We start from the raw sequence: 23,058 nt of genomic DNA, 5'->3' as shown, positions 1-23,058 counted from the left end.
TACAAGAATACCACTGAGTAAACCATACCTGCAAAAACTTAAGTGGATGAAACAATGATCTCAGCGTGGTATGAGTCAACACAGATATCCAAACAATGTTGATGGGATTGTCATGTTGGAACGAGGACTTCAATGCCAGGGCACTGAAGAACAATACCACCACCAACAAAAATGACACCCCTGGAATATATGGCACAACAGCTGGATATGGATGAAATGCATGTCTTAAAGTTACCGCCAAAATTTGCTACATATAATTGTCTGAAATTGAAAATAAGATGGAGATTAGGACAATACAACACAAACATACGAAACCAAAACAATAGCAATTTTAATGACAACAACAATAGTGACAATAGCAGCAATGATAACTACAGCATCAGCTGCACAAACAACTATAACAACATAGTCACACAAGCCCATATGCAGAGACCAAACACGCACACATATATATATGTAAATACACATGCATGCACAAACAAACGTTTAATGTTCCTTATACACGCAGTCTTTTACAGGAACATTTCTTAAACGCAACCCCAATCATCAGGACTCTTGATAATATTATTATAATTCAATACCAATTTCTATATTTTAACAGTTACGAATGCAGCACTGATAATGGACGGAGTTACCAACAAAATTCTGGAAATCAAACCGGTGTGTTAGTTAATAAGGTATAAAGACAAAATGACTCTCCCCATACAACAACAAAATATGCTTCAACACGCGAATTCACATAAAGAATCTTGCAAATCAGATACAAAAAAGAAGTACAGGTCGTTGTCAACTTACAACCACAATTGGTTCAGACTGACTGTTTGTAAATCGGCCTATAGGCCTACATGGCTTTGTTTTATATTTTTACAGTCTTATGGTACATTCTCAGGTAAAAGTCATACACAGCATTTTGTATCATACAATTATACTGGAGTTAGGCAAAAATTTCAGAGTATTAAGCAGTTGTCTTATAAACAAATACAAGGTTGCCTCGATGTCTCTGTGTCAGGATAGTCATCCAATACAGTGACAATCGATAACCAAACCTAGATGTGTTAATTTCTAAGAAATTAAACCCATTAGATTTCAATATTTATTATTGCTGCCAGAAGCTGGCATGCCAATTGTAAAGTCAATTGGTCATAAGTCGATAACGACCTGTATATTTATATATATATAGATTATTTTATTTATTGGGGAATAAAAATTCCGGCATCACAGGGATTCAAATAAAATGAATTATTCTCGATAAGGAAATATATGTCATTTAGAGATAGAAGTCCCCATGCAATTCATCAAATCCTAATATACATCACACCATATAATAGAATTTTATTTTAATACTTACTAATCATTTCTAAATTTCTCTGCTACACGTGTTTCATGAGGTGCGTTTAACGTTCCTTATACACGCAGTCTTTTACATGAACATTTCTTAAACGCAACCCCAATCGTCAGGCCTCTTAATAACTTTATTAAAATTCAATACCAATTTCTATATTTTAATAGTTACGAATGTAATTAACAGACAAATATGCATATGTGCAAATAAATTCGCCGAACCTTGCTGTGCAAGCCATAATTTAGTTGATTAAAAATTAAAAATTTACAAAACTAAATTCAAACGTGACTTATGCCTATAAACATGCAGATAAATTAATAATATGTAGGAATGAAAATTACAATATATAATAGTGATGATATAATAATGAAAACAATGACAAAGAAAAATATATATTCGAATAAAAACTATAGTTAAAAGTGGACGTAAACAAATGCGAATGAATGACAAAAAGCAAAAAGATATATAAATGAAATCTACGGAGAAAAAAATTTACAAATGATAAAATATAATAAAAGACTGCGCATATAAGGAATGTTAAATGCACCTCATGAAACACGTGTAGCAGAGAAATTTAGAAATGATTAGTGTTATATGGTGTGATGTATATTAGGATTTGATGAATTGCATGTGGACTTCTATCTCTAAATAACATATATATATATATATATGTATATTTGAAAGTCTTTGTGAAAATTACTTTATGCAGTTTTTAAGTATAAAGGGGATTTTTATAAAAAATTGTTACAGTAATTCCAAAACTATATTCTCATAATAACTTCCTAACTGTAGAACAAAAGTTCTTCCTTATTAGTCTATTACAAAACGTGGGATTTTTTTCTCAATAATTACGACTTCATCCTGACTAGATGAGTTGTGAGGACTTGTAACATTATCGTGGTAGTTAACAGGAAGATTATTAATATCACAGTTGTTATGAAGCAATGACATACTCTCTAATATCTTTGGTGACAGCAAAGACTCGGAACTTGAAGATATTGAAAAGGGACTTGGTGGCATTGTTTCTTGGCTTTCACTTAAATTTTTATTCTCACAATCTGGATCCCACTCACTATTTTGAGAGTCGCTAATGACTATAGTGGTCTGTGACAAGCTTTTCTCTATTGGTTGATTATCTGCCCTGTTTTTGCACAATATTTCCCTATTTGAATTGTTCTGAGATCTATCTACAGATGTTGATTGTGCTGAAGTTGTAGAATCTAGATTTATCCTGTGCTTACTTTTAAGGGAATTATGATTAACCGGCTTTTCTTCAACAGTGCAATTTTCTAAAACAGCAGAATGAGAAATAAAAGACTCCACATTATTTACCGACTGAATATCACAAACATTCTTGTGATTATCTTCACAAGAAGCTATTGTTTCATGTTTTCGTTTACCCAGTTGAGAAGCAGGAATTGACGGAGAAATAGTTTTATCAGATGGAATTTCTTTAGACATGCAACAGATGTTCCCAGTATTATTGCTTCCTGCACTAGCTTCTGGGATAGAGCAACTTGTTTCACTCTTCAAACTTTCGTTTGTTGTATTATTATTATCTTCATCAGCACTGAGCATAGAAGTCACTTCTTTATTCATGGCAAGAGAAAAACTTTTGGTAACACCACTTGATGCTGAACTCTGAATTTCAGACTTATTCATATTTGGAGAGGTCTCAGATATTCTTTTACTCTTCTCAGTAATCTTGCAAACGGAATAATCAAAACTAGAACTGTGACTGTTATTTGAAAGAGGTCCATCTTGTAATGCGATAGCTTTGCTTTTACCATCACTAATGCAATCAGAGGATTTATCATCAACATTAAACTTTGTGTCTGGTATATTTTTATTGGAATCTTTAGAATCAAATGACTTTTCCATGACATGCTGTATAGAAACTGGATCTGTCTGACTGCTATTACCACCAAAATAATTTAATGGCCCAAAAATTTGACTGAGGTTTACTAGTTGATCTTTATAAATCTTTGTATCTCTTTGGTTGTCTGGGACCTCTTTCTGATCAAGAACTTTACTTTGGTTTTGACTTGTAATTTCTTTCACTTCATTTTGTTCTGTGTAGTTTTTAGTACAAATATTGTTTGGAGATATTTGATGGCAATTTACATAATTTCCATTTCCTTCTGGGGTTTTGTATTTTACTTCTGAGTGTTCTAATGGAACATCAGACATTAATTCTTCCTTGTCTTCTTTATCTCTTGGTGATTTCATAGTTAATATATCTTTATTACTGTCTGTATATTTTGGTGACATGTTACCCTGGTTACTGGATATAGGTTTTGGTGACATAAGAGTTAATTCAATTACATGTTTTGGGGATATATTATCTCTTATCTGTTTTGCTGCCATAGTGGGCAACATAAATTCACATGGAATGGAATTTTCTGACATATTTTCTGATGAGTGACTCTGGCTATTACAATGATGTGATGTTACACTTTGTAAGGTTTCTTCATGTAAGTTATACTGCTGTGATAGTTTGTTGTTGGACATAACCTGTTTGCTGTTACTGCTTTGTGATGTCATATCACTAGACATTTCTCTGTAAGTATTGCCATGTTGTGATATCTTATCTTTAGATATATCTCTCAGTTTGGTATAATGCGATGTACTTTCTTCAGATATGTTTTTTGGGGTGCCATGACTTTGTAACATCACACTGTCACTCTCGACTCCCTGAACATCACAACTTGTTGCTGACATACCTTCAGATTTATTTTTCTGGATGCTAAAATTTCTTATTGTTACATTTTCAGATCTTTCTTTCTGTACATCACAACTTGATGACACGTTTTCGTTACTGCTGGTACCCTGTGAAATCGAGATCTGTGACTCTTGACTATATGAACTCTCAGAGTCAGTAAAGGAAACACTTGCTCGGGGAGGATAAGCTGTCAAAAAATAATAGAATCCATTTTAACATAAAAAGTAAACATAATCTTTGTATCAGCATACAAAAATATCTCATTTTCTTTTAAAATAATTTTTAAACATTTCTGCCTCACCTATGGAGAAGAGAAAAAATATGTGGATGAACCACAGGAAGTAAGCTGATTTGTAATTGTTCAGCCTGGGCCATTATCTTTTACTTGTTTCAGTCATTAGACTGGGGCACCACCTTGAAGAGTTTTTAGTTGAATGAATTGACCTCAGTACTTATTTTTCTTTTAAGTCTGGAACTTATTCTATCAGTCTCTTTTACCAAACTGCTAAGTTATCACTGGTTGTCAAGTGGTGATTGTGGGACAAACAAAGACATACACACACACATATATTATGACAGGCTTCTTTCAGTTTATGTCTACCAAATCTACTCACAAGGCTTTGGTTGGCCCAAGACTAAAGTAGAACACACCTGTCCAAGATGCCATACAGTGAGGCTGAACCCTAAACCATGTAGTTGGGAAGCAAGCATCTTACTACACAGCCATGCCTGCACCTATATATGAGAATGTATTTTGAATTTATCATCCAGTGGGGTACATTTAACAGTAAACAAACAACAAAAATTATATCACCATTTAACATGCATCTTTCATACTGGCATGGCTTAGACAGTTGAATGGGATCTAATGAGTCAGAAGACAATGTCATGCTCCAATGTCTTTGGCATGGTTTTTATGACCAGATATCATTCTTAAAAGCAATTACTTTCAGTGTGCACTGGATGCCTTTTTGTGGTACCAGTACTAGTGAGAGCCTAATATGGTCCCTATAACTGAGGAAGAGGATGTGATGATTCTAGATGAAGTGATGAGGGAGAGTAAAATAAAATAAGAAGAGATTTATAGTTGTGATAGGGTAGTAGTAGATAGAGTAACAGGATGGGCAGAGAGGAAAGGGAAGGATTAGAGTCAGGAGCTATTGAGAAAAAGGAAGGTGGAATCAGAATGGAAAAGTGATAGGGTGGGTTGTGTAGGGGAGATCTAAGGATATCTAACATGAGAGGTATGGATGGAAGGTATAAAGGAAAGAAGACAGGATGGGAGAAATAGACTAGGATGGTCTTGAAAGAGTAACTGAAGGCAAGAGAAATGTGAAGAGAGGCTGGAGGGTACAATAGAAGAGGAGAGAAAGCATCCCAGATAGGAAGGATGTAAAGAGAGCAGTAGGTGGATGCAACAAGAAAATTGTGATAGAGAGAGAGTTGAAAACACCATAGAGTGAGAGTGAGAAGTGAGATAAAGGCGAGAGTCAATGTTGGCTGGCATTAGAGCTAACCCAGGAAAATGTGCTGGTTGGTAGTACAATGGAACAAATATGACAGATGAGATGGAAGAAGTATGAATGATGAAGAGACTGGATCATGGGTGAGTGGAGAGACCCGGGGTTAGAGGATGGTAAGGTAGGCTTGATGGAATATATATCACAGCTTCTTAAACACTACCCTTGTGTTAAGGTGTATTTTACCATGGATGGACAGGTCTTCTGTGGCACTGCATATTGCCAATCATATAGTCCTTTGTTATTTCCTCCATGGGATACAGCATTTTCAGGTCAGCCTTCACTATTTCATCCCAAGCATTCCTTGGTCTCCTTCTTTTACAAGTTCCACTAAGCAGCAGTTCTCCATATACATAACATGCCTGCACCAGAACAGCCTCCTCTCTAGCACACTACTCATGATTCCTTTTATACTTGATTTTTAGTTTTGCTCATTTGCTCTCAAACACCAACATTACACATCTATCAGAACATGCGTGCTTCAAATCTTTCTAATCTTCTCAAGGTTCATATCTCACTATCAAGCAACATTGCAGTTCTAACACAAGCACTATTCAATCTGACCTTTATTCAGAAAAAACCTTTGGTAATAGTTCCATGAACTGTTTTTAACTCATTTTTACCTTGGCTACTATACTAGAAACTGTTGACTTCAAATGAGGTATCCAGGCATTTAAGAGGATCTATTTCTGGTGTGCATATTGTAGTACTGTTCCAGTGCACTTGTCACATACAAAACTTACTTTCTCTGTTAGTCTGTAATTCCATAACATCCCTTGTTTGTCCATAGCTTTTACTCTGTACATCATTTGGAATTTATACCTATTTCTTTTCTGCATATCAAGCAAGGCCATTTTCTAGATAATATCTGGGTCCTGTTTTCTTTCCTACTAACACCCAGGCCTTTGATATGTTACCTTCAGGCCTTTTAATTCTAGGTTTATCTTCCCCGACTAAAATTCTGTTTTGGATAGGCAATCTTGCAGAAATGAACTAAGCTCAGCTTGCTTTCTGCTTTATAGTCATAACCAAAACATTTGATCATATTTTAATGCACAACAATATTGACACAACACGCAAGGAATGTGAAACTGCAGAATCCACTACTGCAAAGTAGTGTGTTCAATATGAGCTCTAGATTAAAGCTTTAAATATCCAAAATGCAAGATTAACAGGTTTCTCTGAAGCATCTGATTGGTTACATTTGTGAGGTAGTTAAATTAGATGTGTCTGATAATTAACCAACAACTGGTTGTTGAAGTGGCTTCAGTAACAAAATGATGACAACTGTAGCTAATATTATCCCTTGCCACTTCAAAGATATTGCATAGTTGAGATGGTTAATACCTCTCACTAGTGATGGCTATTTCAAGAAGAAACTTTGTTTTGACTTCATGAGGCTAAACTATAATTTAAAAAATGCCTGTAGGAAATTAACAGTAGTTCACCAAGCCATAACAGAGTAACTGAAAAAGGACTATTTGTAAGGAAATTACTATGCTTAATATGCAGAAAGTAAGTAGGTAGAAATCCCAAAAAAGGATGGTGAGATCACAGGCAAGCAGATTGGGTAATTATATCAGGAATATTGTAAAACTGAATTTTAAAATTAATTTTTGTCAATAATATTAATAATGATGATTTCTCACATAGACACAGGGCCACAAATTTAGTGGATGGTTATCATCAATTATATCGACCCAGTACTTCACTGGTGTTTATTATACCTACCCGTGAAGTATGAGAGGCAAAGGTGGTCTCAGCAGAGTTTGAACACAGAACATTAAGAGCTGTAACAAATACTACAAAGCATTTTGTCTACTGTGTGACTGATGCTGTTTTGGTCCTCATCCTTCAAAACTATCAGCTTTGTGCAGAAATAAGAAAGGATTATCGTCATTATTGCGAGTGATAAATTTACAGAATTGATTACATTGATCCTAGTGTTCAAGTGGTACTTATTTTATTAACACCGAAAGAAAGATAGCTAAAGTTGATCTTGGTGGCCTTTGAACTCAGAATGTTAAATCAGAAGAAATGCTGTCCAGCGTGGTAACAATTCTGCAAGCTCATCAACTTAATAATAATAGTTACCAGGCTGGTGAGACCAGTAAGATCAGTGAGGAAACTGGTATACAGATAGGTATCCATCAGGGCTCAGTCCTCAGCTTGCTACTGTTTATTCCAGTTCTCTAGGCCATAACATGGAATTGCAGAGCATGTCTGTGAGTATTCCATATGGTGTATAAACTGTGAGTGCACAAAAGAAGCAGGGAAGATTATATTTAGCATATGCACAAGAGTAGTTGGTAGTAAAGGCTAAAAAAGCTCCATCAAAGTATTGGTAACTTCTGTTATTTCTGTGATCAAATTAGCAGTGGAGGTGAGTGCCCTGAAAGCACAGTAGCCATGGTGGAAGTTGAGTGAGCTAATATCTCAGCTGGCAACAAAGTGGTTTGCTATTTGAATGAAAGGCAGATTGTATGATGCTTGTGTACATAATGTGCTGTGGCACAGTACTGAATGTGGAAGATGTGTGAAGGCAGGAAAGAAATGAGGAATGTATCTTCTGGTAGATGTGCAAGTAACAAGGGCATATATTTTACCATCAGGTTGACATAAGTGCACATTATCTAGGAACACATCTTCATCATTTAACATCTGCTGGCATGGGTTGTATGGCTTGACATGGAGCTGGCTAGAAGGGAGCTAAAAAAGTCTTTTTGAAAACAAAAGTAAACTGGAAGATCATAAAAAGAATCCTAATTAAAATACTTACAGATTTCTGGAACTTTCTTAAGTTTCATCATTCCAAGTTGCTTGTCATTAGATGAACAATGTTGCTGCTGTTTCTTTGGTTTGGGCTTATCCAGAATCTTATTGAGTTGTATTTGAGTCTTAATAATAATAATAATAATAATAATAATCATACTGTTTGTGGTGATTCGATTCAATTCAATTCAACTCAATCACATCAACTCATGCAGAACACTTCTTGCACTCTCATCTGCTAATGTTATAACACAATTACCATCAATATTTCATTACACAATATACACAATGCATATTCTACATAATTACCATCCAATACTACAACATAATTCACAACCTTTCAAGTGGTCACTCATTTAGCTGAAAAAAGGAGCCAAATATCTCCCAGCTCAAAGGAAAAGTGATGGACACTAAAAATGTAACCCTTATGTTTGAATAAAATACAGAATGGTCACAGCTGGAATGTCTATGAGCATAGATCTAATGGATCATGATGACCTGACACTAAACAACAGACCTCACTAGACAACAAATGCGAGTTGCAATGACCAACCACCCGAATAAATTTACAACTGATATAGCACAAATTTCATACAGTAAATCAAGAAAGCACAGCTGATATATTATACAAACAGCATTACATATTTCCAAACGATAAAGTTGAATCCACCTCAGGAACAAGGAGGGATACCAGCCTAGTGGTGCAGTAGAATTTGGTATTAACTGGTGTCATTATGATGATGGTTATAATAACTTTTTTACATAGACCACCTTCTGGTGCCTATGTAGGAAATTATAGAAGGAAATAGTCAATTATATCAACCCCAATATTTGACTGGTATTTTATCCACCCTAGAAAGTTAAAATGCACAGTTGACTTGGGCCTGGATTTGCACAAAGAATCTAAAGGGTCAGAATAAATGCAGTAATGATTCTGCTAACCCCCTCTCCACCTAATGTAGGCAGGAGACCAAAATTTGTAGTACGGGAACAGTCAAACATAACTCCAGTATATGACTGATATTATATTTTATTAATTCTGGAAGGATAAAGGGTTATGTTGACCTCAGTGGAATTTGAACTCAGAATGTACAAAGCCAGAACAAATACCATACAACATTATATGCAATGATTCTGAAAATCTACTGCTCTAATAATGAGTGTTTCTAACATAGGCATAAGGCTACAAATTTGAAGGAGAGAGGTGAGTTGATTAAATCAACTCCATAATGTGAGTGGGACAATATTTGTGTATAATACATACTTTTATTTCAGATTTTTATACTTACTTTTTATAGATTTTTAATTCATATATTAAGAGTGTGTATCATACACAGAGAACTCAATGTTACCTGTCCCCATCAAATGCATTGCAACATTTGAGATAGCAGAAGTAAATTATATTAAGTCCAAGCCACAATGTGTAATGTCTAAGTTATGATCTGAGTTGTAATCATTATAACAATGTTACAGCTTTCTATGAGGGTGGTAATACGTTAAATGTACATCACAGTACAATCATCAGACATGTGTCCTTTAGTGTTCTAGGTATCAAACTTTAATAAAGAAGATCAGAATATAATAGTTCTGTTGTCAAAAATACTATTTGAATTATTGTATATGAAGAACCAGTGAGGATAATTTATAGATATTGTCATTACTGAATGAAAATATGAACTGAGAAAAAAAATGGAATGCTTTGTTCCTAAAATACTACAATATATTCACAGTATATTCACTTCTGTTGGAAGAACAAACATATTTGATAATGAAAGTATTTCAACAGAAGTATAAAGGAAGTATTTATGTTATATGGTATGTCTTTTATATTATTCTATAAATTTTAATTTGTACCTCAAAAGGTGTACACTTGATGTTCTCAATAAGAGCGCCTGATTCATTTCACTTTGTCTTGTTAATCTTCAAGCCAATATGTCAAGTGTGAAGCTTTGAAAGAGGACTTTTCTGATGATAGTATGATGATAAAAAATAACAATTAGTATACATTTTTACAGAATCTGACAACTTCACCTTGCTTTCTAATGGTGTTGGTTGTTAACAGAAATGGTAGGAGGAAGACCTACACTTTAGCAATGCCAACAATTCTACATCACAGACAAGTTCAGTCTCACTGGTATAGATTGCAGAGACATTATATAATTAATAGGTGTTTCACTGGCATTCAGTCTCCATGATGATGATAATGATGGAAGATCATTCCATTAAAAGCTGAATATTTTGCATCAAGAAAACTATTTATTTACCTCCGTCTGTCTTCTACAACGTTCATCTTATCCTTGAAACAAACAACACCAAACACACTGAAAACTCACTGTACATTCAAAGCATTAACTAGAGATAGAATATGATAAAGTCAACTTCACACCAACTTTAACAACATACTTTGATAACAATTGAAGCATGTGTGAAACAGACGGTATTTTAAGAGCTAAAGCATTTATACATTAAAAAACAAATAAGTAGATTTTAAAAAATTCAGCTAGTTATATTTTCAACAGATATAGTAAGCATGTGTAAATTAACCTTTAGCACTGTAGATGCATCACGTCACGGATGAGTTTTCTCCCCCTGTACTAACAGGACAGTCGCAGGGGAAACAATTCTAGAGAAAATGCAATGTGTTAAAGGTTAAGCAACACGTAGCAGAATTTTAACTGACAAAGTACTGGCCCTCAACTCTTTTACCATAGTTTACTGTCTCCGTTTTAATTTTGAAAATAATGATGAAGGTAGTAAAATAACTGTCATGACTGAGATGATGTTTGAAACATAAACATGAAATTTTGAAAGCAGGTTTTAATTTAGATCACTTTCAACATGAAGTTTGTATCAGAGAACTAAGGGCAGCCTAAGGTGGGCTGGCATCAAAATGTTTAGACAAAAACTAGCTGATTTTGGAACTGCTTTTATCCTAATGTTTTATAAACCATCAACTAGAAAGCTGCTTTACTGCTTATCCATGTTGTCTGCATTATCTATTTTGTCTTCCATATTTCAGCTCCATCGTATTTCAATACAAGCACCATGCTACAATTTATAGCAATAATGAAATTGTATTTTATTTTATTCATACACTATATGAAAACATTAAATCATACTCTCAAGTCAAGGGACTCTATAAAGTCATTCTATTTGCTAGAAACAGCAACCAATTCTCCCTCAAATCACACACTGTTATCTTAGAAAAGACAGGACACAGTGGATAATGTAGTCCTAGATATACAATATCTAAAAAGAAAAAAAAATGGAATTATCATATTTTGGATGTTTTGTATCATAGATTTGTTGGATTAGAGCTGATTGAGGTTAACAACAACAACGTAATCTTCACTGATGTTAATAGAATATATATTAACATTAACTCTTTAGCATTCAGATTACTCTGTCAAATGTAATGTTTATTCATTCACATTGTCTCGATTAATCATGCATTATTTCATAGCTTCGTGATTTCAATGGTGTGATTGTTTTATTTTTAAAGTGGTCGGTTTGAGAGGAAAGATCTGGCTGGTTTGAACATAAAACAAATAGAATATTTGGGCTGGATATGACTGGTTTGAATGTGAAAGGGTTAAAGTAGTTATACATACCTGCTCTAAAGTATAATGTTGAGGACAGACATTTGGAAGGACATTTTCAGGTTTCAAATATCTAACTAGAGCTTGAACTTCTTCAAATGATGGATGACAGGAATAACATACACGGCATTTATTTGGGTCAACCCACTGAAGTGCATCCGCACAGCCCTTTTTTCTGGATTCTTCCACAAACCACATAACAGATACTTTAATAATAAGTAATTCTGATTTTTTAGGTCTTAGCTGAAATGAAAACAAAGAAATAAATTATGACACAGTGCAAATTTCATCTTTCTTTTTTAACCCACGAAGAACCCCATTGCAGATTTAATCTTCCTGTCAAAGGTAAGTCAAAGAGAAATGATTTTGATACCACAAACTAACAAAACATTTGTCAAATTTCCTATGCTACCATTTCTTGGAATGATAAATTGTTCAGGAAGGATTGTTTGGACATTTATTCATAAAGTGTCTTGGATACAGATGACAATTTAGTGCCAGTGACAAGACATAAACAAAGGACCGCATGAGTGTTTGTCTGCTACTCTTTTGTCCATCTGTTCTCTCCTTATAAATTTATCAAATTATCTCTTCTTACACTTTTGCATCATTGAACACTTTAAATTATTTGTGCAACATTTAATTCTTTGTTCAGGAGGTTTTTAGCATCTTTTAATTCTTCAGATGTTAATTTAATTACATCCTCTTGTTTCATGGTGTTTGTGAACACAGTAACTTTGGTTTTGCATTGCTGCTGATAGTGTGACAGTAGCGGGGAATGATATTTTCAGCCATGTTGTATTGACAATTTGATTCTTCTTTGTTTCCATCCTCATTGTTCTTGTTTTCAAACTCACTGTTGTTGTTGTTTTGGTCAGTACTAGTGGTGGCAGAAGTAATGTTGCTTTCATATCTCTTTTCATTGGTGTTGTTGACATTACTCTTGTAGTTCATAGACTCTTTGTTAACAGGTAGTACTGAGAAACTAGCAATGTGTTGGTTGTTGGAACAGATAATTCCTGCCTGGATTTGCAAAGCCATATTTTTATTTCTAGATATTTAACTTTACTACTAAAAAACAAAAAGTTTACCCTGAAGGATAAAACTTCCAAAAACAACCAACTAGCCTTAGATGGTACAACAAAATAAAATTCAATAACATCTTAAAAGCTTCAAGAAGACCTCTTTCTTTTACATTACATATACCATGCACAACAAAATATAAACTAATATAACAAGAAACTAAACTCCATAACAAAACAAACTGGTGCAGTACACCAACAGGAGGAGTGTATACTCCCCAAATCCCCACAAAAATAAGAACCAAATGCTACACACACCTCAGGAGCATTGAGGTACAGTAGAAACTTGCAAGAAACTATACAAGAAAAAAGAAAATAATAATAAGTCCATTACCTGTGGGCAAAACTCAGTGTTGTGAAAGTGGATTCTAGTACCTTGTGCAGATGTAGTGAATGAATCCTTAAGTTTAGGAATTGTGTCATAAACAGATTTCTTATAATCATTGACATGAACCTAGTGAGAAAATAAAATTATAATATCAAACCAAATGTGATCATCATCATTCTCTTCTCTTTAACTGCTATCACCAATATAACCTTCACTGGAATAGTTACGGTCTATCCTCATTGTATTCACACCAATCAGGCCAGAAAACAAGACTGATTCCAAAATGGTCAGACTGTAACACTACACTACTCATAATTAAAAAAACTAAAACATAACAGTATGTATAACACTGCTTCCAGACCAGACTGGAGCATTGTTTATCTAGCATTTTGGGGGACCTGGAGGTTACTCATATATAACCACTGTACCTGGAGTTACTCAACAATAATCTCCATCAGATTCATTTTCTCATTGCCATACACCTCATTTTACATACCTCAATCACCACCCTCTCCATATACATCTTGAAACTTTAGCTTCAACAAAGTCGACAAGAGGCACTCAACACCATTGGCAGATTTTCTGTAGCAACTCAAATCTGATAAGCTTAAATATGATCTGACTTAGTCCATAATGAGTCATGCACAACCATACAATGCCCTTTCCAGGAAGTGTAGACTATGCTCAGAGTAATCACTGTGCATTTTGTTGAGAAGCGAACCGATCATTAATAAATTCTCAGAAAGAATAGTAAGATGCTTGCATGCTAGGAAATGCACATTTGCCCAATTTAGGATATCACTGACTTGATCAGCATTTATGGATTACCAGGATATTCAGGTAGTGAACTTAAACTTCTCCCTGGAACACATGTTTGCAATATAACATCACTGAGATACTTCATATTACACTATATAGTAACTATTTGTTCACTGTCTTGCATACACTTACATATTGCTTTCTAAGTGATGAACACACCATCACCTACACTCAACAACACAGGATATCACTATATTGCCATGAGGCTTTCCATCGACTATATGTTGCATGATGAATTTCTCATTCAACCAACACCTGTAGACTCACAATACCATTAATTCAATTAAAAACGGACTACCCAGGAACATATAATTATGGGCTGTCCTTAGAACCAATCTGTATGAACTGATCAGTTGATTATGACATACGATACATGCAAGAAATTATTGTTGCAATAGCATTACTTTATGGCATGTTATTTCATTGTTCCATTAAATTGCCTAGTTAGACTAAACATGTCCAATGGAATACACCATTGGAATGTGTCTATATTTCAACTAAACTCAGATATAGACATGGATGAGTACATACACATAAATGCATACATGTATGTGTGATGTTACATGCATATATATATATATACACACACACAAAGGAGTTTGTATGATATAGAAGGAGTGTGTATAGAAGAATATATTACTCAAAGGAATTCCACCCCCGTCTGTTTTTCACATTTTATTCATAATCTAATATCAATATAAGATATAAAATAATATATTAAAAAGAAATGAAATGAAATATTAATTGTCTATTCGTATTGAACAAATGAAATATTAAATGTCCATTCTTATTGAACTAGTATACTTTCTTGCATTTATGCAATCTTCAGGTTCATTGGTGCTGACAGTTGTGTTCATTGGTTTCAACTGTGGTTGACTGGTTAAATTTTGTCCTTTATAGACATTCCTGTGGATAGAAGTAGAAGTTGCTTGGCTATATATATATATATATATACACACACATCTGTGAATATATGTATTCAGGTGATTTTACGAATGTATGTGTGTTAGCCTATTTACATACACAAATGCACTTAGAAGCATAAGCGCAAGGGCGAAAGTATACATGTTTATAGTGGGTGCAGACAAGTATGTGTATATACATGTATCTATATATGTATATATAGACATATGTTGTGATATATATATATATATATATATATATATAAGTATGTATATGTATATCTATATATATATAAGTATTTAAATGTGTGTGTATTTTTATTTATTTTATATTTATATTTATTTATAACTCAACATTATGTACTTTATAATCTCTGACGAAGCCTAGAGAAATACCCAAGTACCTCAATCTCATCTACCTATTACTTCAGTCTACTTGAGTAATAAAGATAGAATGAGGTATTTTTATCTCTTGGCTGAAACAGCTGTAAGTTATTTTCCCAATTTATATTCATGTATGTTATTTTGTAATAATTACTGGTATCCTTATATATTAATATATTTTATATCTTACTAGCAGTATCGCCTGGCGTTGCTCGGGTTTGTAAGGGAAATAACTATATAAGCATTTTTAGAGAGTTACTTCCCTTATAGATGCCAATTCGGGCTTTCTTAGCCATTTCTGTTTTGGTGTCTTCAAACCATGAAGTCGTTCTAAAAGAACGCTGGTCTCCTTGACAACGCTTTACAGCGTTGATTTCCTTACACTACCTTCCACACAGCTACACGAGGGAGGGAAGAAGGGGGAGAAGCAAACAGGTGCAGGTGTGACCATGGATGCCAACTCCGCCGCCATCGACACACGAAAAATTATGCATTAAAATGGAATAAAAAATGATGTTAAATTATTTTTAAAATCGTAGACTCATCGTAGACGCGCGCTAATAGTCAAATGGGCTCGATATGAATCACGACTATAAGATACCCGAATTTGGTTAAACTGCACCGCAAAATGTGGGAGTAGTTAGGAATCTAAATCGAAGGGGATAGACACTCACACAACTACAGTTTTATATATATAGATATGTAAAGCATAATATGTTATACACGTATGTATATTCTTGTAATTGTCAGTTTATCATCATCATCATCATCGTTTAACGTCCGTTTTCCGCGCTAGCACGGGTTGGACGGTTTCGACCGGGGTCTGGGGAGCTAGGGACTGCCCCAGGCTCCAGTCTAGTCTGGCAGAGTTTCTACAGCTGGATGCCCTTCCTAACGCCAACCACTCCGCGAGTGTAGTGGGTGTTTTTTACGTGCCACCTGCACAGGTGCCAGAGGGGTCTGGCATCGGCCACGTTCGGATGGTGTTTTTTTTATGGGGGGGGGTGCAGAAATATAGGGGAGCACCAGTGGGGAGGGGTGGTTCAGAGAAATGATGACAGGTTCTAGGCAAGTAGAACGTAGGATATCAAGAGAGGGGTAATGCATGGTGAAATAGCGTATTGAAGAGGGGGGTTCGAAGAGTAGACACCTATTATGGTGGTGGGAGAAGCGACATCCGGTATGGATGGAGCAAAAATATAGAGATATCAGGTATTGGTGGTGGGGGTGGGCAGGGCGGGTGCACCGCGATACACGATGGTTGATGAATACACGAGAGGCGAGATGGATAATGGATAATTAGTTAAAATAATTAGATAGATATAGAAATTAGTTAAAAATAGTTAGATAGATAAGAAAGCATGTATGATTGATGGGGAAGTGAAAATAAATAAATAAGCATTCAACTTATCTGCTAGATGAATGAATGAATGAAAGAGCAGAAGTTTGGGGCTGCGTTTTTTAAGTAAAGATTGTCCGGAAGAAGAAGGCGCGAATACACGATGGTTGATGAATACACGAGAGGCGAGATGGATAATGGATAAATTAGTTAAAATAATTAGATAGATATAGAAATTAGTTAAAAATAGTTAGATAAGTTAACATAATATAATGTCTAAAAGTTGATGAACCACCTATTGATCCTCTCCATTTTCTTTTTGCTATATAAATTAATGGTAAAATATCTCTTTACCTTCACCCATTTAGTACACTAGGTAATGTAATTGCAATGCAATTAAAAACACTTGTGTATTAATAATTGAGTATTCTACCAGCAGTATATTGGATAGATATTATCCCTTAGTGGGTTGGATTCACAACCTCTAACTTTCTTGAGTTATATATATATATATGTGTGTGTGTGTGTGTGAATACATACATACATATATATATATGTATATATATATATATATATATATATATATATATATATATATATCATCATCATTGTCATTTAGCGTCCACTTTCCATGCTAGCATGGGTTGGACGGTTCAACTGGGGTCTGGGAAGCCAGAAGGCTGCACCAGGCCCAGTCTGATCTGGCAATGTTTCTACGGCTGGATGCCCTTCCAAACGCCAACCACTCCGTGAGTGTAGTGGGTGCTTTTTACGTGCCACCGGCACAGGTGCCAGGCGGGGCTGGCAAACGGCCACGGACGGATGGTGCTTTTTACGTGCCACCGGCACGGGGGCCAGGCGAGGCTGGCAACAGCCATGATTGGATGGTGCTTTTTACGTGCCACCGGCACGGAGGCCAGTCGGGACGGCGCTGGCAACGACCACGGTCAGGTGGTGCTTTTTACGTGCCACCGGCACGGGGGCCAGGCGAGGCTGGCAACGGCCACAATCGGATGGTGCTTTTTACGTGCCACCGGCACAGAGGCCAGTCGGGGCAGCGCTGGCAACGGACACGGTCGGGTGGTGCTTTTTACGTGCCACTCGGGGCGGCGCTGGCAACGGCCATGATCGGATGGTTTGCTTATGTGCCACCGGCACTGGTATCACAGCTGCAATTTCCATTGATGTTGATATATATATATAATATATATATACTGGAGCAGGCAAAAGTGTGTGTGTATGTATGTACATATATGTGTGCATTTATTCTACAATAGACCCAGAAAATGACCCCAGCTTAAATTCTATATATATATATTCTACACACACACACATATATACACACATATATATACAACCATACATATACACATACATACATATATACACACACACACACACACACACACACACATGTATACGAGGAGAGGAAAAGGAAAAAAGCCCCTACTACTAAATAGAGAGTATTTGAGAGGGGAAGGTGGCTCTATGACAGTTGTTGGAAAGCTCAAGCAAGAAACAAATACAAGTGTCTGGCTATAGACGAGATACATGGCTAGAAACATACACACACACAGACATTTCATCATCATCATCATCATAACAGCCTCATGGAGGTAAAGTGGCTGAGTTACTTTCAAGTGTTGGGCCTCACAGAGGCAATGACCGAGACCTTTGGCATTATGTCATGCTTGAGAAATTGCAGTCATAGCAGATACTGGTGTCATACAAATGGCACCTGTGCCAGTAGCACGTAAAAACACCTATTATACTCTTGGAGTGGTTGGCGTTAGGAAGGGCACCCAGCCATAGAAAACTATGCCAAATCAGACTGGAGTCTGGTGCAGCCTTCCAGCTTACCAACCCTGGTCAAACCGTCCAACCCATGCCACTATTGACAATTGTAGTGTGTGCGCGATTCGAATATAAAGGCACCTACCTTCACTTCCTCGTGATGGAGACCCTTCAGTGGTAATGGATCCTTCGACACAGCCCCGACCCGAACACTAAAGATAGCAGCTGCTGCACCCAAACCTTAGCGACGCCTTCCCACGTCTTCACACCTCAACGACCCTCGTTGGAAAGGCCGAAATGACCGGTGTGCGCGCACCTGCCTGCTGCCCCCTTCCGGTCAGCCCCAACTTCTGGTCAACTCATCCAACTGCTGACGTCATCCCACATAAATGATGATCACACATACACACACAAAATCATACGGATGTCTACATTTTCATGTTTGCATGGGTCAGATGGAATTCATTGAAGCAAATTTTCTATGACTTGAAACCCAACCTGTCATTACTCCATGGTGGACTGCATGCTTTTCAAGTTTATTTTTAGATTAAATGAAAGAGGGGTCTAGAATAATAAAAAAAGATGGTTTAGAAACATTGAATTAAAAGTTTCCTTTGACTCTAACCTATATAAATCACCTGATGACAAAGATCAGACTGATCAAACATACTTACAGATGGAAGAAATGAGATCAATAGTTCTAATATTCTCCTTCATAAGCAAAAACAAGTAAAGAAACAGAATGACAATGAAAACAACAAATAAAGCTTACTTTCATTCTGAAAGCTTTAGCCAGTTTCTCTAGCAGGTGTTCATAACCAAAGCTGGTTTTAGAAAAGATGCATACGTAATTAGCGTCATTTTTCTTAAAATGCTTTGTAACTTCAGAAAGGACAGCTTCATATGACTGTGTTCGAGTTGGAATATGAAAGGCCTCAGGAACGCAGAAGGTTGTGTCTACATACAAGCTTTTAATTAATTTCATGCTAAAATTAGAATTACACAAGAACATTTCAAAAATTAATATGCAACCAAATTGGCAATTTACAAAACAAGTTTAGCCACCATATCAACACACACACACACACATACTTCTTCAGTCAAAGTTGACCATGCATTTGAACATGTTCACACAGAATTGGACAACATTAGTTGAGGAAGACTAACAGTTAGCTAGGCAAGTGTGTATATGCAGTATATAAAATAACTTTCAAACTGTACAGTGTGTGTATACATACACATAAATATATATATATATATATATGTCTGTATGGAAAAAATTTGTTCTTTCTTTGAGATATATTATCCAAGCATACACCAGTTTAGCACTATATTGATTAATGATACTGGAGAATTCTACTTGTGTATGTGTACTAGTGTTTATCATTGATTCTTCTTTACCTTATACTTCTGGAATTCCAGTTGTTGCTATAGAGATTTCCATTGTTCTCGATATAGGAGAAAAAGTTTAACAATACAAAGAAAATGGAGAATACATACACACAATAATCAATTCATTTATTATCATCATAGTCCAGTCAAATTTATGAGTTCATTCATATTGCCTACACTGCATTTCAGTTCATTGCTCCTATCCATATTTACACATTTAAGTGCATTTAAAGTACATTATGAAGTTGAAAAAAGCAAAAAACCTCTTCAGGGCAAATTGACTGATATTTTTCACATCCTAATGGACGGAGAGTTTATTCTGATTGAATTGTAGCATGTGTGTCTTGAACTCTGTTCTAAAAATAGTTAGAGGTTGATTTTGACCTTACTCGACACGGGATAGGCATAGTTCAGAAGAACTAAGTCATGTTACTATTCACTTTTATGGTAATTCTAATTAACCGATTACAAGCTAACCACTACCTTTCAATCTATTCAGTATGTCCATAACACATTCCTCTACATCCATATTCTGTCCTTTTGGCCAAATTTATTAACTATTTAGGCTTACAAGCCTACCCGTACTTTTCATACACTTTTACAACTATCACATATTCACAAAACAAGGAGGCACAAACACACACACACAATCAACGAGCTTCATTCAGTTTCTATTTACCAAATCCACTCATTTATATATATATATATATAAGCACACACACACACACACACACACACACACATACACATATCAGAAAGTGAGATGACAAATGAATAAACAATTATCTTATGAACTTCATTAGCTTAGAGCTGTTTTTGCTCTAAGATGCAGTGGATTCATAGTTGAGTGTCTGACTAACACCTTAGAGTTTCAGTAGAGCCTTGAATTTGAGGTGCACTTTATTTGGGAAATGAATTACACTTATGCATATATATATATATATATGGGAAAAAGCATTGCAAATGAAAAAGCAAACACATATGTGGGGGATGAAAATCAAGAGCTCCTCCCATAAATAGAATAAGATTAATTTTAAAATGTGTACATAGATGGGTATATCCAGATTCAGGTAAAGGTTAATTAGATTTGCCTAAGCGATATATATATATATAATATACTGCTCCATGATGGTAAAATCAACAGAAAAAGGACTCCATCTGGTGAGAGATAGATATTATTTAATAGACACAATACATGCTTTTATGTGCTATAATAGTTTCATATGCTGAGAACATGCCAAATAACGGTTTGTGCCTGATGACTGTGTTGGGATGTTAAACATGTTATAATTCATTATTTGGCATGTTCTCAGCATAAGAAACTATTAGTATCATATAAAAACATGCATTGTGTCTATTAAATAATATCATATGTGTGTGTATTAAGGCGATGGGCTGACAGAAGCATTAGCACGCCAGGTGAAATGCTTGGCAGTATTTCTGCTGTTATGTTTTGAGTTCAAATTCCGCCGAGGACAACTTTGCCTTTCATCTTTTCAGGGTTGATGAAATAAGTACCAGTTATGCACTGGGGTCAATGTAATCAACTTAATCCCTTTGTTTGTCCTTGTTTGTCCCCTCTATGTTTTGCCCCCTGTGGGCAATAAAGAAATAAATATTATATGTGTGTGTGCGTGTGTGTGAAACATGATTAAAAATGCACAATTTAGCATTTTTAGAATACTTAGAAAATGCATACCATTTTTGATAAACATAAAATTTTAAACCTCACAGTGATAAGTAAATAAAATGGTTGTGTATGACAACTTTTTATCTCTCAGTGGGAAGAAAAAAGTGAGATTAATCTGACTAGTTTCCAGTTTTTTCCAATATTCATCAGAGAAAGACTTCTCACCTTCAGTAAAAACTTAAGTTTGCACTTAAAAATACTTCATGCTGTAGTGCTACTATAAGAATACTGACTGGAGCCGTATTAGCAAAAGAACCCACTAGGCACAGGTGCAGATGTGCGATAAGAAGCTTGCTTCTCAACCACATAGTTCCAGGTCCAGTCTCACTGCATGGCACCTTGGGCAAGTGTCTTCTACTAGAGTCTTGGGCAGACCAAAGGCTTGTGGGTGGATTTAGTAGAAGGAAACTGAAAGAAGCCTGTCATATATATGTATGTGTGAGTGTGTATCTTTGTGTTTGTCCCCTACCACCACTTGACAACTGGTGCTGATGTGTTTTTGTCCTCATAACCCAGTGATTTGGCAAAAGAGACTGATAGAATAAGTATTACGCTTAAAAAAATAAGTCCTAAGGTTGATTTATTCAACTAAAACCCTTCGAAGTGGTAGCCCAGCATTGCTGTGGTCAAATGACTGAAACAAGTGAAAGATAAAACTATAATTCTTATATACTTGTCTCCAGACTTCAGCCATGACATTCGGAAAAATTCATTCTCTTCCCATCGGAAGTCCCCAGTGTATAGAACGGTACCTTCGGAACCTTCAATTAAGAACCTGTTGGGAAAACATAAAAGGAAATGAAATATAGAAAATTAATAACCCTAAACCACAAAAGAAAAACAAAAGCAAAATACAACTTCCATAAAGAGCACACACAAACAAAAACATGCAGAATATAGTGTATGCAACTAAATATATAAATTTCCTGTGGTGGTGGGGTGAAGTGGATGTATGATGATAGTAATCACCACTTCAACATAGCTGTTCCATAGGAACTAACATTACTGTTATTTTTAACCCCTGGAGGATGCTTCATCCAGCTGGTCATTTGATGCAATCTGCACCCAATATATATTGCAAGCATGGTACTGGACCCTACCATCCTCTAGCTATGGGACCACTAGATTGTACAGTTTCAACCTCTTTGTGGTCATCATTTAGTGGTGGATACTTGTCCACTAGAGATAGCAGTAGATCACTCCAGCTCACAATATATAGAAATCAAATGACACACAGTCACTGAACTAACTAGCTAATTTGCTTGTTGCATATACACACATATATATATATATACATTTTTGCACACACACACACACACATATATATATATATATATGAAGGCGCATGGCTCAGTGGTTAGAGCATCGAGCTT

At 35.6% G+C, this 23,058-nt stretch overlaps 1 protein-coding gene across 1 annotated transcript in view; it reads right to left on the bottom strand.

The window, feature by feature from the left end:
• Positions 1-1,283: 1,283 nt before the first annotated feature.
• Positions 1,284-23,058, bottom strand: part of LOC115217013 (putative uncharacterized protein DDB_G0277255) — a 35,284-nt gene continuing 13,509 nt past the window's right edge. The window contains exons 6-12 of the mRNA XM_036507516.1: positions 22,359-22,460; positions 19,376-19,589; positions 13,372-13,491; positions 11,968-12,198; positions 8,364-8,481; positions 4,151-4,251; positions 1,284-4,081 (exon numbers count right to left, since the gene is read on the bottom strand). Of these exons, the coding sequence (XP_036363409.1) occupies positions 2,153-4,081; positions 4,151-4,251; positions 8,364-8,481; positions 11,968-12,198; positions 13,372-13,491; positions 19,376-19,589; positions 22,359-22,460 (2,815 nt within the window). The 3' untranslated portion in view covers positions 1,284-2,152. The remainder of the gene's footprint in view (positions 4,082-4,150; positions 4,252-8,363; positions 8,482-11,967; positions 12,199-13,371; positions 13,492-19,375; positions 19,590-22,358; positions 22,461-23,058) is intronic.

Source organism: Octopus sinensis, linkage group LG11 (genome assembly GCF_006345805.1).
Source record: "Octopus sinensis linkage group LG11, ASM634580v1, whole genome shotgun sequence".
Lineage (NCBI taxonomy): Eukaryota > Metazoa > Mollusca > Cephalopoda > Octopoda > Octopodidae > Octopus > Octopus sinensis.
The sequence above is the reverse complement of the archived record's forward strand: the minus strand, read 5'-3'. Positions and strand labels throughout refer to the sequence as shown.